Genomic DNA, 18340 nt, shown 5'->3' with positions numbered 1-18340 from the left:
AATCGTCCCTGTCTCATCAAGCTTATGCTTCAGTGTAAAAGACAGGAGGGGACAGACAAGACATCACTGGGTATGAGGATGGTAGGGACTCCCAGCCTCTGCTGACGAGCTGTGACATAAGCAACGTCTGAGTCTCATCCCTCTGGCACAGAGGGAAGGCTTAATAATGGAACCGCAGGGGTGGCGTGAAGCTGATCTGTAGGAAAATAATCCCGAGGAAGAGAGGAAAGGGAAAAGCCCCAGACCAGAGGCTCAGTCAGTAAGAGAAAGGTGAGAAGTAAGGGGTGGTTACCAAGTGCTTTGCGCATGCTCTTTAAAAACTTGGAGTAATCCCAGGGTATATGTGAGCCTGATCTCAAGGCTGGGAGGTCCTCCAAAGACACAACACACTCACAGCCAGCATCCAGCTTAGGCCCCTGAGCTGCCCCAATCCTGCCTAACCCGATTTCTGTGTCTTCAGGCCTCACTGGAACAGCTCCTGCAGGTCCTACATAATACAACACCCCACTACATTCGCTGCATCAAGCCCAACAGCCAGAGTCAGCCACAGAGTTTCCTCCAAGAAGAGGTAACTGACCCTGAGCTACAGCTACCTAGCACCAAGAATACGGAGGAGAGCATCTCCAGATGGGATGGTCACTGGCAGTCTCTTGGGCTGGGCCTGATGTTAAGAAGAGCTTATTTTGGCCGGGCAGTGGTGGCGCACGCCTTTAATCCCAGCACTCGGGAGGCAGAGGCAGGCAGATTTCTGAGTTCGAGGCCAGCCAAGGACACACAGAGAAACCCTGTCTTGAAAAAACAAATAAAAAGGGGGTGGCTTATTTCCCTGCTCTGGCAGGGCAATCATGAGTGGCTGTATGCTCTGTACACTCCACCAAAGCCTGACCAAGGTGCCACATGGGGACACTAGAGCATCTTGCTCCCTGCTCACCTAGCCAACCCTGACAGGAGACTTGAAACTGCTCAGGGCAATGGGTGTTTTGTGATTTGTTCAACATCTATACAGTCTATGAAGTATGGCTATCTCTGGACTGTCAATCTCATTTTCCAGTCTACATAAAATCATTCCTCAGGGTTTCAGGCTCTGAGGGAATACAGATGATATGTGAGTTCTGGACAGCACTGAAGAATGTCCCACAGTCACCTGCTAAGTGTGGCTGTGTAGCCAAAGATAACTGGGCTGTGTGCACAGTTTGGGTTCAAATCACGTAAGAATCTTCACAAAACGGCCTTCTTTGCTTGAGCAACTCTGATGCAGGAAGAGAATAGGCAGTTCTGTATTGTGAATCAGTGTCAGCCCTGGAGAGGTGAGAGACAGAGCCAAGCCTGTATGTTTTTGCAGGCCTTAGCTATATGAGGAGCCAGGTACTGGGCAGGACCTTTGCAGCTCCACCAGGACTTCTAGCAGGAGATTGTCAGGACCCCTCGGTTTCTCATGATCCCACAGAGACAGACATCTCCATCAGCCAATTCTGCTTGTCATTAAATAAAGGTCAGGACCAGAGATACAAACGACATTTCTGGCCTGTAGGTACTTACTTTCTCTCCCCACCCTTATAGGTCCTGAACCAGTTAGAGGCCTGTGGCCTTGTGGAAACCATTCACATCAGTGCTGCTGGCTTTCCCATCCGGTAAGTAAGCCACATTGCTGTAGGGCCAAAGCCTGGTGGCACTCAGAACTTGGGCCAGACAGAGGGAGGTGGGCACCGGGAAGGCAAGGGATAGCACCTTTACATTTATTCTGTCACTCAGTGTGGAGTCTCTGCCCCGGTAGGGCCTACATTCCTATGGAAACAAGAAAATCAAGTATGAGCCTGACACAGTAGCACACACCTATGAGCCCAGCACTAGAGACAATGAGACAGGGAGATCAACATTAAGGCAAGCCTGGGCTATGTAGTGAGTTTGAGGCTGAGCTAGAGTGAGACCTTAGAGAATCACCTAAGAATGATTCAAAAATCAACAAAATGGCTGGGTGGGTGCTAGAGAGGTTGATGACTCTGAGGTTCGGAGTACACAGTACATAGTACTCTTGCAGAGGACCTGGTTCCCAGCAGCCACACAGGGCACATTACAGCTGCCTGTCAGTCCAGCTCCAGGGTGATCCAATCCCTCAGGCCTTCATGGGTGTCTGCACTTACAGGCACATACCCACCCGCCCACACCCTCCCACTCACTACACACACACACACACTTAAATAGAATAAAAATAAATCTTTTTGTTTTTAAGGGTCTGGGGCTAGAGAGAGATGGTACAGGGTTAAGCACACTGGCTGCTCTCAGAAAGATTAGAGTTCAATTCCCAGCAAGCACATAGCAGCTAAAAAAATGTTTATTAATTCCAGTTCCAGGGCATCTGAAGCCTTCCTCTGGCCTCCAGAGTCACCAGGCATGCACATGGTGGTATACAGACATATATGCAAGCAAAACTCTTATATACATAGTTTTCAATTTACAAAGTAAAATTTTTTTAAAAAATAAGTTTTAAAAGGGTCTGAGGAAATGGCTCCGTGGGTAAAGAGCTTGCTGGGACCTAAGTCTGAATCTCCAGCATCCATGTTAGTTAAAAGCTAGGCGTGGCAACAAGCATTGTAATGTCAGCGCTAGAGGTAGACACAGAATGCCATGGGTCTGCTGGCCAGCTGTCTAAGCAGTGAGCTCCAGGTTCGATAAGAAACTAGATAGATGAATGGATAGATAGATAGATAGATAGATAGATAGAGGCTTTCCATTGTCAAAGCCTCCACATGTGCAAGCACACACTCACACACACACACACAAGTGTAAAATACAACTGGTGCTCAGAAAGAAACACAATTTGTTGCTGGCATGCAGGGAAAATCCATGGGCTGGTTCAGTGCAGGCCCAGAGAACAGGAAAGGGCCAGCTGGGGGCACTCAGGACAGAGAACAGCCATAATACTATCAGGAAGTGAGCCACCAAGGGATAGACCACAGAGAAGCAGCAACAGGGAGTGTAAGAGAACAGGAGCTGACACAGCAGGCCATCTATGCAAGGCCGTGACAGCTGCCTGCGTGCACTGGAAGCTGCCGGCGTGAGAAGGGACCGGCAGTATCTGTATTCTCAGAGAATCCGTGTCTGCTCACTGGAGGTTGGTGCAGGGTTAGGATGGACAGGGATGAATGAGGAGGCTGTTGCTGGCATCTAGGAGGCAAGAATAGCTGCGAAAACAGGAGCAATGGGGCAGACTGGGATATAGTTGGCAGTAGAGAGAACTGGATGCTTCCTCAGACTCGTGTGAGGGCTCAGGGAATAGTCAGCTTCCAGCCTGTAGAAAGAACTTGTTGCTTTCTGGGGCAGACGGTTGAATCAGGACAGTTTACCAAAATGGGTTTAGTCTGGAGGAAGCCCGAGGTGGAGTGTGAAGGAAAAAGGAAGTGAGAATCAGGAATTCTCCTGGGGCTTTGTCAGATTTGAAAAGTTTCAGAGCCAAGCCTCAGTAGAGTTTTAAGAACTGTGCAGGTACATGCTATCTGTCCTCAGTGGGTGTGAGCACCCCACTGTCAGCAGGGAGACACGCCACACCACATGGAAGTCAGAGGACAACTTAGCACAGTTCTCTTCCACTGTATGGGTCTTCAGGATGGAACTCGGGTTGCAAGGCTTGGCAACAGGCATTTTTATCTGCCGAGTCCAGCTGTCTTGCCAGCCACAAACTCAATTTTAAATGGTCTCTGCAGGCTTCCCACTGAGTGACCTCGGGCATCTCTAGAACATGCCCTCCTCATTCATCCAGGGGCGATAGTCAGGGCAGCGCTGGCTTTGAGTCAGTCCCAGCTAGGACCTGGCTGACAAAGTCATTCTCTTTTTGCTTGCTTTGGTTTCTAGGGTCTCTCACCAGAACTTCATGGAAAGATATAAACTACTGAGAAGGCTCCGACCTCGCACATCCTCTGGCCTTGGGGGCCTGGAGCCTGCCAAAGAGTCCTCTGGTGAGCGGGGCCCGTTTTTTGTCATTTGTTCACCCCTAGGTTACTGAGGACTTACTTGTGCGTCCTTGGGGATGAGGGTTCAGAGACTTACGGTTGCTGGAATAATGTGGGTAATAAACCCCAGCTGATAACAGTGTAGACAGGCAGAGAGCTTCCTCGGGTGCCAGAGAGAGGTGGGCATGGGAGAGCCACGTGACAACACTGCATGTGACAAAGGTAATCTGAACAAAAGCCTAAGGCCTAAGACAGAGCAGAAGATCTGAACAAGTCCACACAGTAGTGGTAAGGAAGGCTGGGGTGCCAGCTGGGCCCTAGTCAAGAAACATGGACTTGGAAGCCGGGCAGTGGTGGCACACACCATTAATCCCAGCACTTGGGAGGCAGGGGCAGGCTGATATCTAAGAGTTGAAGGTCAGAATGATCTACAGAGGGAGTTCCAGGACAGCCAGGACCACGCAGAGAAAACAAAACCAACATGGACTTTATTTCTGGGTAGATGGGGTACCACCCTTCAGGGGAGAGAGCCAGTGTTCTATCCACCTCATGCTCTCATCTGCTCTAGGGGCCCTGTGGGAGGTCCTGGGAGTGAGGCTGTGGAGCTATCCCAGTGGAGAGGCCAGAGCTGTGGGCAGCTGAGTAATAAGGGGACAAAACTGATCAGTGTTGGTAGCATGACTCCATACAGACACAGAGGTAGACAAAATGGAGGTGAGCCGGCCTTGGCAGTGGGAAGAAAGAATAGGAGAAGGGAATCTTAGGGGTCTGGACTGGCCCTACAGGGCCTGAGCTCCAGTCCCAGGAAGCAGCAAGGAAAGTTATGTCCAAAGCACTTGGGCAAGTCTAGCCTGTGACTATGACTAAGAAGTCGTCTGGCGGGCTGGCGAGATGGCTCAGTGGGTAAGAGCACCCGACTGCTCTTCCAGAGGTCCAGAGTTCAAATCCCAGCAACCACATGGTGGCTCACAACCATCCGTAAGGAGATCTGGCGCCCTCTTCTGGAGTATCTGAGGACAGCTACAGTGTACTTACATATAATAAATAAATAAATCTTTAAAAAAAAAAAAAAAAGAAGTCGTCTGGCACGGTGTAGCTGTCCATAACTAGGAATGTGGAAATGCTAGGGACAGGTGGAAGGACAGACACAGGACAAATCTCAGCCAACCACGGTGCCCCTACTACCCATGCTCTTCTGGGCCCCATCAGCCAGGTCTCCTCCTCTTGGGAGTTGTGTCACCTTCCCTCCCTCCCTTTCTCTCTCCTCTCTCCATGGTTTGCTCTCCTGTCTCTTCCAAGCCCCTCTGGGCACTGGTCCATTTTGTGGATGTCTCTCATCTCTCGTCTCCAGCATCTGCTTTGGTGGCCTCTGTCTCCAGAGAGGCACTAGGCAGCTAACTGTGGTCTGAGCCCTCAGGTAAATCCTCCCACACAGGAGGGAGCCCTGGGAGCCCAGTCTGGGAGGGCTGTCGAACAGCTGGGTGTGTTCTCCCTTTTCTACACAGGACTGACTGGAAGTGGGAAGTGGTGGGGCTGAGGGAGTGGCCAAGCACCCTGGGAGTCCCTTTTCCAGGCTCCCAGCTCCCCTTGCCAGCCTGTCCAAGGAAGCTTCAGGACACTCCCAAACAGCCAAGATTTCGGGGAACACAAAGGAGGGGGAAAGGAAGAAATGAGTAGGTCTAGAACTACAAGAACAAGGCTTAAAGAGCTCTAGGGAGTCCAGTGTCTTCAGACTACAGAGTCTATGGGAAAGCAGGGACTGATTAAGCTTTTCTCCTACCCCCAGAGCAGCCTCTGTGTGCCAAGGAGGCCACACTGCAACCTCTACTACAGGACATTCTCCATGCTCTGCCAGCTTTAATTCAGACAGCAGCCACTCCCAGTGACCCGACTAAGAACACACAAATCCCACTGTACTGTGGCAGGACAAAGATCTTCATGACTGACTCCATGGTAAACTGGCTGGGGATGAATTACAGGTGCCAGCTGCAAGTATAGCCCTCCTGGGGGTCCTGGGGGGTGCACCAAGCACCTCATCGGATTCCCCTTCTCTCAGCTAGAGCTTCTGGAATGTGGGCGTGCCCAGATGCTGGAGCAGTGTGCCCGTTGCATCCAGTGTGGCTGGAGGCGACACCGGCTCCAAAAGCAGGAGAAACAGAGGCGAGCTGCCGTGCTCATCCAGGCAGGTAGGTGGGGCTGATCCCGTATGTCGGGTGTGACCAACACAAAGGCCAAGTGTAGTGTCCACACCTGTGAGCCCAGCTTTGGGAGACTGAGATGGGAGGATCTCAAGTTTGATGCCAGCCTGGGTATGTAGAGTCCTTGTCTCCAAGTAAAAAAAAATATGTAACTTGTCTTTTTGTAAGTACTATACCACAGAGCTACAAATCCACACAAACAAACAAACAAACAAACAAACTGTTTTAAAGGAACAGATAACCCAGATCCCACGTCTTCCTTGGGCACTGCTGAGGACTGAGTCTGAGACGGGCCCTTGGCAATTAGAGCTCCCAGTCTAAGACTGTATGAGTTACCATATGCATGCAGGTGCCCTTGGAAGCCAAAAGAGGGAATCAGATCTCTTGGAGTCAAAAGAGATTATGAACCACCGTGTGGGTGCTGGGAACCAAATCTGGGTGTCCTGCAAGAGCAGTAAGTGCTCTTAACCACCGAGCCATCTTTCCCTCAGGAATGACTTTTGTACTGACAAAGTGTATCACTGGAAGAACAGATTTCATACTTTTACTCTGGTTCTAACGATGGTTTTGACGTCTGTGCTGTTCCTTAGCTTTTAGGTCCTGGTTAACTCGGAAACACATCAGAAGGTTACACATAGCTGCCACAATCATCAAGCACGCATGGCATAAGTGGAGAGTGAGTATGACTGGGGCCAGGATGGGCAGTACTTGAAGACTGGGCTTCTGACAGACCTGAGACAGAATGTCTCTGCTGCTGTGGTGTGGGCATACTGGCAAGCCACAGAGCCTCTCACCCTGTGTCAGTCCTCTTGTATGATGAGATGGGCTGAGTGCAGATGCAACTCCAGGAACAAACTGCCAACTGTGATATGTTCTGCCACACAGAGCCTGTCTGTCTAGTTCAGGGCACCACAGCCAAAGGTCTTCAGTTTACCTCATCAAGCTGATTATTTTCTATCTGCTAGAAAGATCTAGTAAGATGGCTCAGCCGGTAAAGGTGCTTTCTGCCAAACCCACCCACCTGAGTTTAATCCCCAGGCCCTCGTGGTGGGCAGCAAGCTCCCAGAAGCTGTCTTCGGACCTTCACAAGCATCCCGCGGCATGCTCACACCCATACACATACATACATTCCAAAACGAATGTCATCTTTTATTTTGTTTTGCTTTTGAGACAGTTTCTCTGTATAGATCTGGCTGTCCTGGAATGTAGAACAGGCTGGGCTCAAACTCTGATCTGCCTGTTGCTGTCTCCTGGGTGCTCCATACCCAGCTTTTTTTTTTTTTTTAAAGAGAGCTAAATCCTACCCACCCAAGTTTAATCCCCAGGACACACACGTTGTCCTCTAATTTCTACATGTCCACTGTAGCATGCCTCTATGTCAAATAAATGGCTGCAAAACTAAATTCTCTTAGGAAGAGGGCTGGACAACCTAAAGCTATAAAGGACTGTTTCTCTTTAGATCAGAATGGCCTGTCTTGCCTCCAAAGAACTGGATGGTATGGAGGAGAAACCCATGCCTCAGGCTCCCAGTACCCTGCGTTCCTCGATGTCCCCAGCACACACTAGGTTCCTGGGAGCAATAATCCACCTCTGGCCCCTGGGACTGGTGCTAGCCAACTCAGCTGATGGTGTACGTGGCTTTCAGAGGAAACTGGTAGCCCGTGCCTGCCTTCGGCTTCCCTCAGACAGACCCAGCAACAAAGTCCAGACACCACAACAGGATCAGGCTGGTATTACATCTATCAGAGCACTGCCCCAGGTATGTTCTCGTTCTGTGATATCATGGCAGTCACAGCTCCGAACTGTTTACTGAGAAAGGCAGGGAAAAAGGCTTGGAGCAGCACAAGACTCCCTAACCCTGCTGGGTAAGCCAAAAACTCCAGGGGTGGATTACTGCCGTTTTTTCAACTAATGACTGGGACTCTTCAGAGCCCTTCAGTTTTAAAACCACTTCCAAACAGTTTGCCTTTGAAGGTTTGGCTCTACCCCACAATATGAGCTCCTCAGTTAGACATGTAGCTGAGCCCTGTGTTCTCTACCAGATGGACACAAGCAGCATCCTACAGGGTAGGTGTAAGAATTAGAGTGCATGATTAACCCAGGAAGGACATAGTGAGTCCCACTTCGAAGAAATGAGTGTGGCTGTTACCTCAAATGACACTGCATTTGGCAGTTTCTCAGACTGTCTCTCTTGGTTCCTGGTTGTCACTCTCTCAATGAAAACTAGCAAAGGCACGGCCGTCCTGTGTACCGTGGAGCTCGTTCCACTTGAAAGCAGAGCCTCAAGCCTGGCCTCAGCTTAGCCCCCTCCCTGGATAACCTGTGATTGATGGCACGTTGTCTCAGAACTTCCATTTTCTCCTGTGAGCCTGGGTTAATACTTAGCCTGTACAAGGGACCAGAGGAAAGAAACGCAATCAACAAGATGCTATATAATATGTATAGACTCTCCCTGAAATCGACAAGGGGTAAACAGAAGTGTTCTGATCTTCCAGCTCTAACTAGTTGCAGGACAACAGCCAATACCCTTAGAATAATAGACTCCTTCCTAGTATTTCCAGTCTCATGGAATGGATGTGAGATTCTATTCCTTTATTTATCTATGCCCTGCCACTCATAGGATGCATCTCTTTCTCCCTAGGGCTCGATAAAGTTTCACTGCAGGAAGTCTCCACTTCAGTATGCTGACATCTGCCCTGACCCTTCAGTCTCCAGTGTTACTGGCTTTAATCAGATTCTGCTAGAAAGCCACAGGCCAGTCCAAGTGTGACTCTTCTTCCCCCACCTGCCTGAGTGATCTTTAGTGCCTTTGTTTCCACAAGGCCTTTTCCTGCCAGCTGTCTTGCCAAAGACATTAGATCCCACACGCAAGTGCCAAGCTATTCCCACGGCGACTCCAACTGCACGTGTAAGCGAATTCCAGCCTGAGCCAGGGCTTCATGGCCAGAGTGCCAGCCTTCCAGGGCTGTGGCTTCAGCACTGGCAGGATCTGGGGGTGCTGGGTACCAAGCCAGGATTAGGGCCACAACATCCCAGCTTACTATCTTTGTGCTCAGGCTCCATCCAGAATGTTGTCACTACAGCAAGATGGATACTGGGCCATCCACAAGCACTTTAAAAGGGCCAAGTCTCCCTAAAATTGCCTCTAGAATTTTGGCTGGGGGAGAACTTGCATATAGTTCACTAAGGGAACAATAATATTTAATAAACTGATTTATTTAATGTTACCAAGAACAATGCAGCATCAAGAGAACCACGCCTTAAATTTAGTTACACTATGTTTTTAATTCAAATGGATATACTTGGTATTTATGATGTAACTCTGAACTGTACAAGAAATAAAATTTAGAACCATCTAAATATAAATAGCCAACTTTTTGTTTCTAAGTATTTTATGTATGTAGGAGTTTTCCCTGTACATATGGCTATGCACCACATGCATACAGTAAAGACTGTCAGATCCTCTGCAACTAATTACAGTTGTAAGTAGTCAAATAGGTGCTGAAAACTGGGGTCCTCTGGAAAAGCAGTCAATGCTCCTAACTGCTGAGCCATCACTCCAGGGCTACAAGTTTCCTCTTCATGAAGTCGCTGCAGCAAGCCATGTGGTAGAGGAAGACCCACGTGTGTGTGCTACATATGGCGGCCTTGAAAACAGCCACCTCTTGGAGCAGCAGCAGGCAACTTGAGCAGAGAACACATCCAGTCTTAGGAATCCCTCTTCTGGGATGGTTCCACGATTCCTAAACAGCAGTCTGCAAACTCCACGAACAGGGGCTCCTGCATGCAGGCTCGCATCAGCTTTGCTTTGTTGTCACCCTGATCGAGGCTCATCATCAGCTGCCTCAGGTGTGGGTTCAGCAGTAAGCTTCTTAAAGTTTCCGATTCACCTTAAAGATCAATACCAGCTTTAAGTTCAAGGGGGAACTGTGGCAGTAGCTGAAAGCTAGGTGTTTCCAGTGTAGTCAACTAGGAAGGACTTAGATCTCCACCATTATGCTGTCACTCCCATATGCGAAGACTGTACAACCAGCGGGGCGTGGTGTCGCACACCTTTAATCCCAGCACTCGGGAGGCAGAGGCAGGCGGATTTCTGAGTTTGAGGCCAGCCTGGTCTACAAAGTGAGTTCCAGGACAGCCAGGGCTACACAGAGAATCCCTGTCTGGGGGGGGGAGACTGTACAACCAACCATCAGAACCTAATGCACACCTTTAATCTCAGCACTCGGGAGGCAGAAACAGTTATATGTATTATGCCATTTGAGAAACAGGTCCTGGAATCAAGCTGCCTTGGACATCAGAAAGATTACTGTATTCACAAATTAAACTTCAATATACAGGTAAACAAAGGAAATATGAGCTGCAGAGAAGATACAGTGATTGCTGTGCAAAGCATATCTCAGCACCCACTTAAAGCTAAGTGTGGTCCTATATATACCTAAAACTCTAGCACAGAACAAGGCAGAGAGACTGGTGGGTGGGTCACACAGGGTTTTACACTCTGGCCTGTGCATACACACACAGTGAGATTAGCAACAGTAACAGAGGAGGAGCCAGCTAGGAAAGGTGAGCTAGCAGGTGACCTTCCTAGAGGTGGCCCACCTTCTTTGCATGGACTTTGATGGGTGAGCTGAGAGAATCAAGACCCCAAGAGACTTCACCCCAGGATTGCTTCTTGTAGCTGATATGCCTTTCCTGCCACTATTACATAGCCTAGGAATTCCTGGGCAATAGCACACCCTATTGAGTACACTTCCTGCAGATCAACGGAAAGATGACCTTTCATGAACTATGCTATTTAGATGAATTAATGATTTTATAGAATTTTTTATTTGATTCAAATAATTTTAGGAAGAAAGTTTTAGTTGTTTTTCTAGAAAGATTTACATTTAAAGTCAGAATCAAGAATAAAATGTGCCCACTCCTCATAACAGTAAGTAAATGCTGAATAATAAGAAATGCAACAAGCCTTCACAATTACACTGAAAAGAGATGGAGCCTTGGGACAGACTCGTTCTCCAGGAAAACATTCAGGTCCACGGTGAAGCCACGGGTGTGCGCACCTAGGCAAGCCCATGGGAAAACTTGCTCTGGACTTACAACTTTATAGTACGAAACACTGAACTATTAATATTGATAATCTTGTTACTCCCCTTTTAGCATTTTATCTATGAGATAATTCTTTCTTACACAGAGAACTTTTTAAGCTATACAAAGGCTGAAAGCAATAAAGGAAGGAGGTGGTGCAGCCATTTTCCACTTGTCCCAGTGTGTGTGGTTGTGTGAGTGACTCCTTTCCTCTTTTCTCTCTGGGTCAGAGATGAAATCTGAGCCTCTCCCCTGGCCAGAGAGGGGCTCCTCACCAGAGAAAGGAGCTCTAGCAATAAATCCTTTTACTTAATTATCAGATGCAAAACAGCATGTGTTAATTCACCAGAATTTAGCACTTAAGTCCAGACAGTAATAAAGAGCTAAGTTCTTAGCACAGTTAAGTTTTTAGCAAAAAACAGTAAGAAAGAGTTAAGTCTCCAGGGTTCAATAAAGCACAGAGATTTATAAAGTACAGGGAGATAAAGAGAACAGTTGCCAGCAATTTTCAGCCATAGAATAAACAAGAGAGTGTAGTCTCCAGAAGCCATCAGCAACTAGCATCCAGTACAGTTAGTTACAAAGCCAGAGACCATCAGTCTTTTGGCTTTCTGTCCAACACCGTGTCCCAACTCACTTCTGAACCCCAAAAGGCCAGGGCAACCCCCCAGCATTCTTAAAAGAACCAAAGCAGCTGGGCGTGGTGGCGCACGCCTTTGTTCCCAGCACTCCCAGAGGCAGAGGCAGGCGGATTTCTGAGTTCCAGGCCAGCCTGGTCTACAAAGTGAGTTCCAGGACAGCCAGGACTACACAGAGAAACCCTGTCTCGAAAAAAAAAAAAAAAAAAAAAACCAAAGCAGCAGTGCTACAAGTGCTACAAAAATGTGCATGACTGGGCTAGCGAGCGCTCCACAGTCAAGATCTCACGCTGGCCCACAGCCACCTGTTCTCCAGCTCCAGGAGAGCCGACGCACCAGCACTCATGCACACATACCTACACTTACACAAACACCCATGCACATAATTAAAATGTGGGGGAACACCATACCCCCTCTGGTGATTACCCAGTCTTCTTTATGACTGGACTGTAAACTGAACCTTGAAGACAGGTAATACAGGTCTCTGTCCCACAGACTACTGTAAGGCCAGAAAATTATTCTCAAATGTGACTATAGTACTAAAATATCAGTAAATCTAAGGTACTAGGGGAAGCTAGAAAAATGCCTCATCTGAGGCTGAAGGAGAAAGGTAAGCAAAGAAAATGAACTGTATTTTTAAGAGCAGAATTATGCCAACCTGCAAAATCAGTAGGATTCCAACCTAACATCTGCCACGTACAAGTTGGGAGACTTGAAACCAGTATGCTGACAGACAGAATCCTGTGGCTAGACAAGACTGCGTGCTACACTGCATAGTAACTTTTAAAAAGCCCCCAACCCCAGCACTCGAGAGGCAGAGGAGGCAGATCCCTCTTGAGTGTGAAGCCAGCTTGGTCTACACAGCACATTCCCAGCCAGCCAGAACTACATGATGAGGCTGTCATCAATCAATCAATCAATCAATCAATCAATCCCATTTGTGTAACACATGGAAGCCAGAGGTCCACACTGGGTTTCCTCCTCAATTGCAACTGCTTTTTTTTTTTTTTTTTTTTTTTTGGGAGACATATGTAGCCCTGACTGTGAGTGCTGGGAGAAAGTTTCATGCCATCACACTCCGCTCGTTCCCCCCACCTTTTTTTTGGAGGGGGGGTGCGACAGTCTCTTACCAATTCAGACAGACTGACTGCCAACAAGGTACTGGGATCCTCCTGTAGCTACCTCCCTAATGCTAGGATTACAGCACCTAGCTCTTTTTCTTGGGTTTTTGTTTTTTGGGGGTTTTTTTGGTTTGGTTTTTTGTTTGGTTTTTTCGAGACAGGGTTTCTCTGTGTAGTCCTGGCTGTCCTGGAACTCACTTTGTAGACCAGGCTGGCCTTGAACTCAGAGATCCGCCTGCCTCTGCCTCCCGAGTGCTGGGATTAACGGCGTGAGCCACCACACCTGGCTTTTTCTTGTTTTTAAATAAACAGAGATGCTAGAGATTAAAGGCAGGTCATAAAGTTTGCACTGTAAGCGCTGTCAATTAAGTGATCTTGCAAGCTCCTCAAAAAGAAAAAAAAAAAAATCCCTTTTTAAAAGGAAAAAAAGGAGAGCTGGCAAAATGGCTCAGCAGGGAAAGGTACTTACGGCCAAGCTTTGATGACCAGAGTTCAATACCTGAGACAAGAGTTCTTCTCTGCCTTCTATGTGTGCCCACCAATGTGGGATGCACTGATGGAGAGATGCCTCAGTGGTTGGTCACATGCTCTCACTGCTCTTGTGGAGGACCTGTGTTCAGGTCCCACATCCATGCTGAGTGGCTCACACCCACCTGTAACTACAGCTCCAGGAACCCAATGCCCTCTTCTGGCCTCTAGCAGCCCCTGTACTCAGGTGCACAGAACTTAAAAGTAAATCTTTTATTTTCTTCTCCTTTTTTTATTAAAATGATTTATTTATTTTTATTTTATGTACATTGGTGTTTTGCCCTGGAGCTGGAGTTACAGACAGTTGTGAGCTGCCATGTGGGTGCTGGGAATTGAACCCAGGTTCTCTGGAAGAGCAGCCAGTGCTCTTTAACCACTGAGCCATCTTTCCAGCCCCAAAAGAAAATCTTTGAAGATAAAAAAGGGTAGACTGCTGCACGACTTAGTCCGTGCTCCACTCTCCCATGCCCCACGGCCTTAGAGCACAAACAAAATGGCTAACAGTTAACAAGTCCAGCGCAGACTTACCTAGATTCTTTAAATTCTGCAGAGACACTCTGTCTTCTTCCTCATCACTGTTGAGGAAATCAGCTACGGAGTCGTCATCTGAGGAGTGTAGAGCACAGCTGGTCAGGCCTCAGGAAGCCAGGGCAGCCATGTCGACCATGTGTGTACTGGGGTGCCACAGCGAGGGCACACTAACAGTCGTGTTCAAATAAAATGACAGCTTGCTTCTCTGGCTTCACAATTAAACCAAGAGTAGGTGGCAGAATGGTGACTGCGCTTCACAAGAGCATGACATGCTGTGGTCTGCAGACAGCACCCTTCCTAGCCTCCTCGTTACCCAGGGCTATGGCTGTGAACGAGGCCCTATAAAGCCCTGACAAGCATAGCACCCCCCACTTTCACCAAAGACAGATACGCCCAAGCCCATACTAGACGTTTCTCAAAGGACACGCAGCCCAGCTCTTTCTGTGACTCTTAAGAACCTCTTTGAGGCACAGAAGGGGTTGTGTGCAGATCGACAGCACCCAGGAAGCATTAAGGACGGATGTGTGAGGAGCCGCATGGATGCATGAAATGTGTGAGTGGAGGACAGCACATTACTGCTGGAAATCTAAGACGATTTCAGCAGCAAGGAGGTGACCCAATTCAAAGGAAGCCTCCCACATGGGCCTAACCCCAGCCTCCCCAGAGCCATGCTTCAGGATGCTAGTTTGTACTCCTGTGACTAGTCTGTACTCCACCCTGCTGAGGCTGCTGCTTCCCCAAAAAGGCATCCTCCTGTATCCTGTCCATTTACCCCCTCTTTTCCTTCCCATTTAGTATCTCTGAAATCAATTGAAGGGTGTTGTTTAAACTCAACCACCATGCTAGGTAGTGGTGGTGCACGCCTTTAATCTCGGCACTCTGGAGGCAGAGGCAAGGAAGGCCAGTCTGGCCTACAGAATGATTTCCAGGACTATACAGAGAAGCCCCTTCTTGAAAAACAAACACAACAACAAAAGCCCCAATCACCTCACCTTTGCTCTCCTCAGACCTCACAGGAGGCCCTGCTCTTCTCTTCTCAACAGGTCGGGCTTCAGAGCTGCACTGCTCTGAGAGAGACACAAATTTCAGGCATAGCCAAACACAACCCTCCATGCCAGCCAACAAGGCTGCAAGTCTCCATCACGCCCAGTGTACTGAATGTGTACTGGGTAGAGAGAGACAGGTCAAACCAAGTGATCAGTCAGAGAGAACCGTGAGTCCGGCAGAAGGGGCAAGGAAGCCGACTAAGCTCTGACCTGGCCAAGGTGGTTGTGTGCCCCACCCTAGCTTCACAGGACTTCCCCCAGAATTAATGGCAGCTACTTCTATAAACATAACACAATTCATCAACAGTTACCGCATGTGTGCACCCATGAGCCGCTAGGAATACAGATGTGAAGGTCATAACTCCCTCCCAGATCAGAGGGGTTTAGTAGTCATGGAAGACATGGATAAGGTAAGAAAAGTCTGCTCTAAGTCTACCTGAGGAAGCCCAGAGACTTAACGGAGCGAGCTTTCACAAGCAGAAAGCAAGCATTTCGGCAGGGATAGATCTGAGCCTGGGGTGGGAGAAAACAGCAGAGAGACAGAGGGAAAATGTGCTACATGTATGCAGTGTTTACGGAGGCCAGAAGAGGGAGTCAGAGCCCCTGAAGGGGAATCAGAGCCCCTGGGAATGGACCTACAAGTTGCCTTCAGTAGGCAGGTGCTGAAAACCGAACTCAGAACCTTGGGAAAGCAACAAGAAGCTCTTAACAGCCGAGCCATCGCTCCAGCTCCATTCTCAATAGGTCAGAAACTTATTTTAGCCAGTTCTGGTGGCTCCTATAATCCTAGCATTTGGGGATGACAAAACATGATCTTGATAGATAGGCCAGCCTGAACTACATGAAAAAAGAGCCAGTCTCAGCTGGGCCATGGTGGCTTGTGCCTTTAATCCCAGCATTAGGAAACTAAGGCATGGGGATTGTAAGTCTGGGAGGAGTATAGAATATATAGTGAAGTCAGGCGTGGTGGCGCACGTCCCAGCACTAGGGAGGCAGAGGCAGGCGGATTTCTGAGTTCGAGGCCAGCCTGGTCTACAGAGTGAGTCCCAGGACAGCCTGAGCTACATAGAGAAACCCTGCCTCGAAAAACAAAAAACAAAAAAAAAAAAAAGAGGAGGAGGAGGAGAACCTGTCTCAAAATACCACACAGAAAAAGAAAATTTCTATTGTAAACAATAAACAACCATATTTTAAAGACAACCATTGCTGGCTAATTGACCTCAGCCAAGGCAATTTCTGCGATAGTGAGGGGCTGCACTAGAATGTCAAGACGAATAAATAGCTAAGACTTTTCCCAAGAAAGCAGCTGACTTGCTTTGGATTATTTGAGACAGGGTCTCAGTCTGTAGTCAGGCTGGCTTTGAACTGGCGGGAATCCTCCCGCTTCGGGATCCTGGGGGCATGGGGCCTGTACGGTACAAAGAAGGAGCAAGGGCTGCGACGCTAGCCCGGGGTCTTACCTTTGTGCTTCTGAAAACAGGTGACCGAACAGCTGTAATGAGACAGACAGGCTCAGGTCAGCACGATCAGCACGAGCGGCCGCAGCACGTACCCCTTGCCCGCAGCCGCCGCCCGCAGCCCGGCCTCCCTCCGAACCCACTACCCGCTCTGGCTCACTAGGGCACGCGGCAAGTCGGGCAACGGTATTTCGGCTTCTCCAAACAGACCACACAGACCGCAGTCCTACAATTCAGCGACGCCATGACTTCCCAGAAGACCCCCGCGCTCACTCTTTTACCTAAACAACGGCCAATCACAGCGCTCCTCACTCATTGGCAGTCAGAAGCAATGGATTGATCCTGTTCTCTATTCTAGGCCTCACCTGTAGAGTGTCGATACAGTCGATGTGCATTTAGAGCTGCTGCGTCGAGGATTTTTTTTTTTTTCCTCTGATTAGATCAGGCCACGGAACTCAGGATTTTTCTGCCTCTGCATCCCTGACACCGACATCACAAGTGTGCACCACCATGCCTAGTCAAAGACATTAAAAAAATTTATTTGTATATGTGTGCGCCTGTGCCGGGGTAAATGATGTCCCTGCCCCAAGAGAGGCCAGAAAATGATGTCAGATCCGATGGAGTCAGAGATAGGCGGGTTTGAGCTTCCTACTGTGAATGTTAAGACACAAACTCTGTAACAGCATCTAGCGCTCCTTACTGCTAAGCCATTTCTCCCAGCCCAAAAGACATTTGAGGCTGAGCTGCTGACAAATGCTTGTTGAACTCCGACTGTGAGTTCTACAATGTCCAGACACTGGGGGTGGTTGGAAGACGGTCTCTTCCCTAGGAGCACAAGGCTTGAAGTGAAAACAGAATGGGGAAAGGACGAAGGAAGAGACTGGAATTTTAGTGTCAAGCCGTGCATTTGCACATCTCTGAAAATGAGCCTAGGGGCTGGTGAGATGGCTCAGTGGGTAAGAGCACCCGACTGCTCTTCTGAAGGTCAGGAGTTCAAATCCCAGCAACCACATGGTGGCTCACAACCATCCGTAACAAGATCTGACTCCCTCTTCTGGAGTGTCTGAAGACAGCTACAGTGTACTTACATATAATAAATAAATAAACCTTTAAAAAAAGAAAAAGAAAATGAGCCTGTAGGTTTTCTTGTGCTTCATGCCACTACAAGCCATGGTGGAGTTGACTGACTGCAGAGCAGATCAGTGGCTAGGCTAAAGGAATCCAGGCTAATGAGTCAGAATAGATGGGCTATGACTAGCCTTGAAGGCTATTATAGACTTTAGTTATAGACAGAGTCCTGGAGTCAGTTATGTTAGGTCTGAGACCCTGTTGCAGGGTGTGTCACCACGCCCTACTTGGAATCCTGTTTTCTTTAAGAAACTTGCTCCTCTCTGAAGCTCTGAATTTGGTCCAACCCAAACTTCAGCTTCCAGGACCTTAAATCATGTTCCTCCCCGAAATGCTTCCTCATCTGTGTGGCCCATTCAGGCTCTAGGGTCCTTTGTTTGATTGTTTGTTTTTGTTTTTGAGACAGGGTTTCTTTGTGTAACCCTGGCTGTCCTGGAACTCACGCTGTAGACCAGGCTGGCCTTGAACTCACAGAGCTGGCCTGCCTCTGTTTCCACCAGCCCTGCTCAGGGTCCCTATTAATAAGTGTGCGCATGAGCATCTGTGCCTGCTGACATGGAGCTGCTGCAAACTAGGCAGTGCCTGGAGCCCTGACTCCCACTCTTTGAGTGTCTTAGAGGGCTTGGTTGCTACCTAAGCCCTTTTATCAATTAAAGTG

The 18340-nt window shown here is 48.5% G+C and overlaps 2 protein-coding genes across 3 annotated transcripts in view; one reads left to right on the top strand and one right to left on the bottom strand.

The window, feature by feature from the left end:
• Myo19 (myosin XIX) overlaps positions 1 to 9354 on the top strand; it is a 30037-nt gene extending 20683 nt beyond the window's left edge. For both annotated transcript variants that reach the window (XM_021176605.3, XM_085829708.1), the window contains 8 exons: positions 461 to 568; positions 1561 to 1631; positions 3850 to 3953; positions 5734 to 5900; positions 6004 to 6133; positions 6736 to 6821; positions 7605 to 7904; positions 8787 to 9354. In XM_021176605.3, the coding sequence (XP_021032264.1) occupies positions 461 to 568; positions 1561 to 1631; positions 3850 to 3953; positions 5734 to 5900; positions 6004 to 6133; positions 6736 to 6821; positions 7605 to 7904; positions 8787 to 8915 (1095 nt within the window). In that variant the 3' untranslated portion in view covers positions 8916 to 9354. The remainder of the gene's footprint in view (positions 1 to 460; positions 569 to 1560; positions 1632 to 3849; positions 3954 to 5733; positions 5901 to 6003; positions 6134 to 6735; positions 6822 to 7604; positions 7905 to 8786) is intronic.
• Positions 9355 to 9410: 56 nt separating this feature from the next.
• Positions 9411 to 16852, bottom strand: Znhit3 (zinc finger HIT-type containing 3). The gene is made up of 5 exons (XM_021176609.3): positions 16715 to 16852; positions 16558 to 16589; positions 15044 to 15118; positions 14049 to 14126; positions 9411 to 10035 (listed from the first exon to the last, which is right to left on the bottom strand). The coding sequence occupies exons 1-5, from the start codon at positions 16798 to 16800 to the stop codon at positions 9854 to 9856; spliced, it is 453 nt and encodes a 150-aa protein (XP_021032268.1). The 5' UTR covers positions 16801 to 16852; the 3' UTR covers positions 9411 to 9853.
• Between the last annotated feature and the right edge of the window lie 1488 nt (positions 16853 to 18340).

The sequence above is a fragment of the Mus caroli genome, unplaced genomic scaffold, assembly GCF_978045245.1.
Source record: "Mus caroli unplaced genomic scaffold, Mus_caroli_1 scaffold_13, whole genome shotgun sequence".
NCBI classification, from domain to species: Eukaryota; Metazoa; Chordata; class Mammalia; order Rodentia; family Muridae; genus Mus; species Mus caroli.
This window is presented reverse-complemented; position numbering and strand designations above follow the sequence as displayed.